The following is an 8,271-nucleotide window of genomic DNA, read 5'->3' as shown; positions in this document are numbered from 1 at the left end:
CGATGATAAACAAGTTATCTTGTGTTTGCTCAATTTACCGCATGTCGCCTTAAGTAGAAATATTCAAGGTAACACTTTATTGAAAAGTGATAGGCAAAGATTTGCAACGTATTATGGTAAATTTAGTCAATATGTCTTTAATGTTGTAAAATTTTGCTGAAATCACAGGGACTGTCTCTGTCTGTCTCTCTTCTCTTAAAAATCCATTCAGTAAAACATGCCGAAGTCCAAGAATAAAAAGAAATCCAGAGACGATAGTTGGTCATTTTGGCGAAAGAGGGGTCCTAACCCAAGCCCTTCACAGAAATACTACGATGCACCCCAAACACCAAATTGCTCATCAAACAGTAACCACGAACGGTCAAGGAAAATCAGATGTGTTGACTCTCAGGAGGAATTTTACAATGCCGTGGAATCGTTTTCGAGTGGAGATGTGCACACTACTAAAAGTGATTGGGAAGGGACATGCTCAAATGCGGAACGACAGAGAGAGCACGAGAAAAATGAACACCGTGAAGAAGGAACAGGAGCTGCCACGAGTGGCGTCGATCAGGGAGCGTGGAATCTGTCACTACCAACAGCTTTAAGTGGCTGGTTGAGCTTCCTTATATCTAGGATCCGAAATCTGGTAAGCACAACAGTATGTGAAACCTTGCAAAATATAAAAACGTAAATTAATGAACGCTCGTGTATGACTATGGAATGGGGAGATAAGTCGAGCAGAAAGTAGAGTAATGGAATAATTGTGAATCTTCTCGCTTGGCTTGCTACAGAAGTCCTCCGTATCGGGGGGCAAACATATTTTTGTTCGAATTCATTTACTTCCGTTTCGATACCCTCCCCAACTATTCGATAAAGTTTCACAGTGTATAAAGATTAATTGTGTGATTGTAACCCAGTACCCACCTTTGCATATTACAGGGGGAAAAATCAAACAAAAAATCAATAGAGTGAGGGTCATTTTCCGATATTAAGTTGATATTTCATTTCCCTAGTCTAGATTTTAATCCACGTGCAATCTACAGATAATGGATAAAATTAACAATAATGGGCCTTACCGGTCGTAGCCCTGTAGTTACTCTGGTAACACAGCAAAGTAAAACTATTGCGATGACATAAAATTATCATGCATTAAAATGTATATTCCATATCTAAAACAACAATGACTTTACATGTGTAGTAAACATGATGCATAACATTAATATACCATTAATAACAAGACAGAAGTTGGTAGATGGAAACTACTGTTTGATAGTTTTTAGTCCGAAAAAATCATATTACATGTTTTCGCATTTCACTACAGTCCACAGCAGTTCTCGGCTTCTCTTACCGTCCAATCTCGGTTACTGTAATGACGCAATCCCATGAATCCTCCGTAGACGTCCTGATGAAGAGGTTGCGAGCTGCCCAAGGTGAACAGTCACTCCCGTTAGGAGATGTCACGTTTCTACAGCTACCTGAACACGGCCTGGACACACTCACTTTCTCCCCGCAGACAATCGACGTCATGATCCTCTGCTGTTCCATCAAATTCCGGCGGTTCTCCGTCACGGACGTGCCCGACGCTTTTTACGACGTTTTTCTGTCGAATGCCAGAAGGACTATCGGTAAGCAGATTATAGGCAGAAAGGTTTCACGCAGGGTTCAAGCCCTGTCACGACACTCATTACACTGAAGGGTTTTTAAATTACCCACAATGCTCCTCTTTACCCATAGGCCTAAATTTAGAATGAGAACTCCTGCATATACTGTGAATGCTATTGTACATGTAATTATGTTGACTTCAGTTTTATGAGCGTCATATTCACCCTACACGAGGCTGGAATGCCCCCCGAGGAATGGCATTAAAGGAGAAATCCTTTCCAAATATAAGTTAGTCTGATAAGAAAGAGTAAGATAGGGCCTATTACGAGTTCAATGGTATAGATTTGATCGAAATCGGATGAAAAATAAGGAGGTTATGAAATTTTAAAGTTTCGCTATCTTTCGGGGGAACAGTTCTTGAACAGTCAATATAAATATGTAAATGGCAAAGTGAGCATGTCATTCCCTCACAGCTTGCCATAATATACTAGTAGTTTGTACAGTGAATGTTGAAATTTCCAGTTTTTCGATCAAACGCAATTATGGCCATCTAACTGAACACTGTTCTGAAGTTCCGTCATGTTTCGGACTTCAAAGACAGAAACATTGAATTCTCGTCATTTTTTTTTTTTTTTTTGGTACACGATCAATGGAAAATTGTGAGGGTTTTACAATGTTATTGAAATTCAAGAAATTCTTCCGTCGAGATATTTCATTGTAACCGATAGACAAATTGCCCTACATCGACGTAAATAAGCACGGCATTGATCAGTGTTTCAGTAGTAGGCATGATAAAATAATTATAAAAAAAAATCATGGGCGTACGTACTCTGGCAGGATTCGAACCTACGACCTCCTGATCTCCAGACAGGCGTCATGTCCACTATAGACCACCGAGCTTCTGCCAGACAATGTTTTTTTTTTTTTGTTTTTTTTTTCGGGCGGAAGCTCGGAAACTTCCTTATTACTCTTTTTTTATCAGACTTATTAGACTGGATTTCCTCTTTAAGTACTTGCAAGCTGTACAGACGGGTTTGCTCCTTACGACGTGGGTACTTTCTTGCAAGTTGTGGAGCGCTTTTGGCACCACAACATGGTGGAAAGCAGTCTGTATGACATATTATTGATATATCATCATAATTATCATTTTGACGTGTATTAGGGAAACCACACAATATTTTCTCAAACACAAAATAATGCAACTTCGAAATACTTAGTGTCAGACCTTTCAGAAACAACTGGAAATGGTCACTGACCTCCGAGATTCATCTCCTTTAAAGAAATAATGAGCTAGCAGAGTTTGAGAATATTTTTTTTCATCAATGCGATGAAAATAGGTTTATATTTCTACATCTTTTAATAGATATTTGTGGATATCTAATTAACTCTATGTGATAGTGACTGCATAATTTCATATTATATTCATTATATACCATATTCAACCGTAATTTGAGTTTTATAGACACTGGTATAAGGACGGTGCAGCATGGATTTTCTAAAAGCGATAACTGAGTGTCTTTTAATTTTCCAGTAATGCATCGCTTGCCTTTGGTGAAGTAGCAGTCGATTTTAATAGTACGATATTTCTAATGAGTAATAAAAAACAGGCTTAGAATTGCATGGAGGTTTGTAGATAACTGAAAAATAATCATATTCAAATTTAGGAACCATAATCTCTATACAAAGATATGGAAGTCAAGGAAGACACGTGAATCAGTATCTAAATATGCCTGTGTCAAGTTTTTGAAAGAACACGTTTCAGACATTCCCATTTCGTTTGTTATGACCTCTACAATTTGGTACAAAGTCAAATCCAAGAAGAGAAGCCGTAGAGGCAAAGCTAAGTTTCTTACTGAAATTTGGGAGGGGGATGACGCCCTGTGAAGGCGTAAGTTACAACTTCCGGAAGAGCCATCTTAATCTTATATACGAATGTTCATTTTGCCGCGGCGCTTGCTAAGTTTGTTTTATCATGCGTCTAACTCCGTAGCGAGTTTTCGCAAGCACGACCAGTAGTTGAGTGTGCCGTGTGCAAAATTTGCTTCTGCGCATAGTCAAATTCAAGATATGTCCCGTCCGCGTCCCGTCCTGGGGAAAACGAGTACGGTACTCGGCCAAAATAGCGTTCGATCCCGATGGTGGGCAGGAGTGAGCCATCCAGCCATCCAGCCAACCAACGATCTTGTCCCCATGCCCCATGCCTCCGTCCTAGTCGGAAAACGAAATTGCTTTATATACTACTATGAAAGTCCGAGTGCGGGGACTGTCACAGCTGATTGCTTCTGCGCACTTGCGGTCTTTTCATCGTGTAGCGAAAATTCAGGCAGCATGAATATTTTTTTCCATAGAAAGCTTATTATGAGGCACGACTTCACCCCATTGTACAGATGTGAGGCAAACTGTTATTTTGATGAAAGGGTAACATATAAATTGCAACATGTGCACGGAGTTATGGGTCAACTCTCACTGAAAGCAAGAGTTTTGTACTGTATATCTGGTGCAGTGAATGCGCGTGGGACGGGAGGGAGAGGGGGTAGCTCGTAATGTTCGCTACATTTGAACAGAAAACAGTGTATACATTCTTTCTTCGTTTTCTTCCTCTTCTTCGATTTCTTATACATCTCTGTCTGCTTTTCTTGTCATAGGTCGAGAGAAAATCGCTGTAATTGCTCACGACTTTCCTCCGATGACATCAGAAGCACGACGACTCCATATGACCAACTTCAAGACCCGCCAGCCGAGTACGTTCGAGGCGGCCTCGATGGTCATGATGTGCGGTAACCTAGGAACACAACTTGACATGGATGTTGCAGATTGGTTCCAACTCGAAGAGTTCATCATCAACGCATCTAAACTTCCGTCCCTCTGAGACGAGACGATGCCATGGAAACGTCATAACTTAATTATTCTTATGCACTCTCTCCTGGTACACGATTGAGACGGGTCTACTCACCAATGGTGCCCAGTGAAGGGTATTCCTCACTTTGCCAACTGCATTTACCAAAGATGGGCTGGTATGTTGTGAAAGCATAGTACAATGGAAGGTTTCATTAGAAATGGACAATAGAGGTGTTATGGCCGAGGTGATAAGAGCGCACGTCTCTGAATCACACGAACGTGATTTTAATAGGTTCGTGGGTTCGATCCCCACGAAGCCCGACACGTTTGCCCTTCAGCAATTATATAAGGCACTTATCCACATTGCTGCTGTCCACCCAGGAGTATAAATGGGTACCCAGTAGGGTGTGAATGTCAAGTTTATCAGCATAAGTTGCGCGCCTGTAAAATGGCTGCGGCTGACAGGAATGCTCCCCGCAGGGAGTGGAGAATGAGCACTGTCAGTGCTCGCGGGAAGTACGGTATCCAGACACAGAGGTATGTATTATGTATGGGCTTTGAGCATTCTACAGAGTGGATTTTGATAGCGCAAAATAAATAAATAAATGAATAATAACAATGATAATAATGATAATAATAATAATAATGATAATAATGGTAATAATAATAATGATAATAATGGTAATAATAATTATTATTATTATCATTTTTATTATTATTATTAAGCTAGAAACTATGATTCATGAATTATTAAATTTCACAGGCTCTCACTATAATCCTGATTATATGGGGTTATCAATCAAAATCACATGTAAACGTATGTAAATTAGAATGACCATCATGACCATACAAATTTCTCATGCTTAGCAAAAAATGTTGATCAAATTGTTCCATTTTGATCTAATGATTCATGAAAGAAGTAACTATTGATTAGGCTAGTGAGTTCAATTTTGAAGTTTGATAAAGTTGATATTGATTCAATGGCAGAGTTGATGCTTGTTTTCTGAAGTAATGTTTTTGTGAGTAATTTTTGTACAGAGAAGAATATAATAATATTATTTTAACCATTCACGAGGTGATGTTTTTGCTGAAATATCAAAGTGGGACTCTATCCGATACCGAATAATTATAAAATATGATAATGATTTTCTAGGTAGTTCCCCGGCTTTAATTGGCCAGCATGGTCCCTTAAAGAGGTCGAAATCTTTATGATTATTCATTTTGGTCAGTTGCCCCATGACAGAAAAGGTTGTTTACGAACATTGATCCATTACCATAGAATTTTCGTATCCTTGTACTTTCATGAATAAGTTCCATTTTGTCTGTCTTCTTCTTCGAATTGCCAAAAATCATATGTAATTTTAAAAAATACCTAACACGAATGGCAATCCATCTGCCTCTGCAAGATTGTAACTGTTGCTTGTATTATAGCCTGAAAAGGAAACGATACATGTATACATATATTTATGTCAGAATTAAGTTTCCTTGCTTGATTTTGTGGGATTTTCTGAAAGTCTCGAAGCAGATGTCTTTAGTTTTTAGAACAAAAACGTATGTCATTACTCTTTACAAAGGTATCAATTTGGATTTAGTTGTTGATTTTGTTGAAAAGTAACGTGCTGCCTGTGTCTACGGACATGAGGCCAAGGTACAGCTTTATGTAATTACTTCTCTGTCGGGTAGAATACGTGTATATGTATATGTGGGAAAAAAACCTAACTCGTTAATACTAGCTCTGGACAAGCTAAAAATAATGATGTTTTGTCAACACCAACTCGGAACTGACCATCATGCATTCCTAACTTGCTGTAGTAATCCGTGTGAATTGCTTTGCGTGCAGATTGTTTTTATGCCTCCGCCACGAAGTGGTGCCGGAGGCATTATGTTTTCGGGTTGTCCGTCCGTCCGTCCGTCCTTCCGTCCGTCCGTCCTTCCGTCCGTCCTTCCGTCCGTCCGTAATGAATTTTGTGGACCGGGTAACTATCAAAACCTTTTGAGGTATCCTAATGAAACTTTGCATGTATGTGTATTAGGGGATGAAGTTGTGCCTATCAACTTTTGGGTGCACATGCTCAAGGTCAAAGGTCAAAAGGTCAAGGTCAAATGCTTAAAATTTCACGATTTCCCTCATATCTATGTAATGCCTGAAGATATTTTCTTGAAACTTAGTGTATACATGTATTATCCGATTAAGATTCTCTGGTGAAAGTTTGGGGTCATGAGATCAAAAGGTCAAAGGTCAAATGGTCAATTAAAATGTTAAAATTTCACTTTTTCTCTGTATCTTGGAAATTGTTCAAGGTATTTTTATGGAACAAAGTATATATGCGTGTACTGACTGGCAGTGGTTATCTATTGAATTTGGGGGTTCATAGGGTCAAAGGTCAGGGGTCAAAGGTCAAGGGCAATACTTCAAAATTTTACTATTTTTCTTATATTTATGCAATGCCAGCAGGATTATTATTTTTTTTTTTGATTTGATGTATGCATGTATAACCCACTAGAGATTCTCTGGGATTTTTTTTTTTGCTAAGAAGGTCAAAGGTCAAAAGGTCAAAGATCAAGTGAAAGTGCTGAACTGACTTCTTTCTCCATATCTGGGAAGTTTCTCAAGTTGTCTTGAAACAGTACATATGTTCTGCCTGACAGTGATTCTCTTATGAATCAAAGGCCAGATGAAAATGATGACAATTTACTGTTCAATACAGAAATTGCACCTTTTCTCCATACCTTGAAAATTACATAAGTGCGTAAACTTATGAAAGGGTCAAAGTCAAGTCAAAGTTCTTAAATCCCCAAATACATGCTCTCCTATTCATCCAATTAAACATAGGTCAAAGAAGGTGAACATTCGATACATTTGTGACAAACATGTCATTTTAATATTTTGCCAATTTTGTGATAATGTAATCACACATTGTCCACATGTACTATAGACCTATTAGGAGAATCATGCATTATGGCGGAGGCATACCAGTCGCCATAGCGACATTTCTAGTTCCTTCTGTTCTGCCTTGTATATATAGAGCACGTGTGTTTTAAAAAAAAAGAGAAAATAAAAGTCCAAAGTCCAGAGTTTGTTTGTTAAAATTTGCATTCATACTACAAAATGAAATTATTAGTTAGCATAGTCGACTTTAATAAGCTATTGTTGTCGAGTCAAGGAGACTCTGATCAAACCTAATATATCTCATTGGATGACATTTGATCTTCAGCCGTTTCTCCCGTCGATTCTTAGATTTTGTAAGGAGTTATACAATCCAATCCAAAGACGATTGCATGCACAATACGATACGCCTAAGCAATGATCCAATGCAATGTTAAAATGTCAGCTTAGCAATAGCGTGATATCTCCCAGTCCAAAACATTGCGTGCACTATAGGTCCTACATGTATAGCACGCTTTCTTTCTCTTTCTTACAAAATTTTTTTCCCTTTCCTCTATTTCTTTCTTTTATTCTGTGTGTGAGATTTTTCATGCCCTTTAAGCACTCAAACTTGGTGAAAGGGCATTATAAATATTCCATATCTGTATTGTTATAATTATCATTATAATAAGGCGTTTCTTAATTCTTCCTATAGGCATTGTCATTGTTTTGCATTGCCTTGTATGGTATTGCACTGTATGATATTGTATTGTATTGTTTTTTGTACCTTTTCTTTTTTCTATTTTCTTTAACATTATACTGGAGAGAGCAGCAAGCACTCTGGGTAGTTTATAACTAGATATACGCTATAAAAGAAATTACTTATTATTATTATTATGCAGTAAGTGTTGTTTAAAATCCTGTCACTGCCGGTGGAGCAGCGGATCCCGTGTAGAATAATGACTACTGATATCGATTTGTGA

At 38.3% G+C, this 8,271-nt stretch overlaps 1 protein-coding gene across 1 annotated transcript; it reads left to right on the top strand.

Moving 5' to 3' along the window:
* Nucleotides 1–217: 217 nt before the first annotated feature.
* Nucleotides 218–4,453, top strand: LOC140231760 (uncharacterized). Its single transcript, XM_072311910.1, has 4 exons — nucleotides 218–433; nucleotides 488–644; nucleotides 1,311–1,607; nucleotides 4,230–4,453. The coding sequence occupies exons 1-4, from the start codon at nucleotides 218–220 to the stop codon at nucleotides 4,451–4,453; spliced, it is 894 nt and encodes a 297-aa protein (XP_072168011.1).
* The last annotated feature ends 3,818 nt before the right edge of the window (nucleotides 4,454–8,271 follow it).

The sequence above is a fragment of the Diadema setosum genome, chromosome 8 (assembly GCF_964275005.1).
Source record: "Diadema setosum chromosome 8, eeDiaSeto1, whole genome shotgun sequence".
Taxonomy (NCBI): Eukaryota; Metazoa; Echinodermata; class Echinoidea; order Diadematoida; family Diadematidae; genus Diadema; species Diadema setosum.
This window is presented reverse-complemented; position numbering and strand designations above follow the sequence as displayed.

Bases quoted from the DNA above. Each gene is read 5' to 3' on its own strand.
- LOC140231760 (XM_072311910.1), top strand. From the start codon at position 218: ATGCCGAAGTCCAAGAATAAAAAGAAATCCAGAGACGATAGTTGGTCA. The intron at 434-487 runs GTGCACACTACT...GCGGAACGACAG, and splicing joins AATCGTTTTCGAGTGGAGAT to AGAGAGCACGAGAAAAATGA. The intron at 645-1,310 runs GTGAAACCTTGC...TACAGTCCACAG, and splicing joins TCTGGTAAGCACAACAGTAT to CAGTTCTCGGCTTCTCTTAC.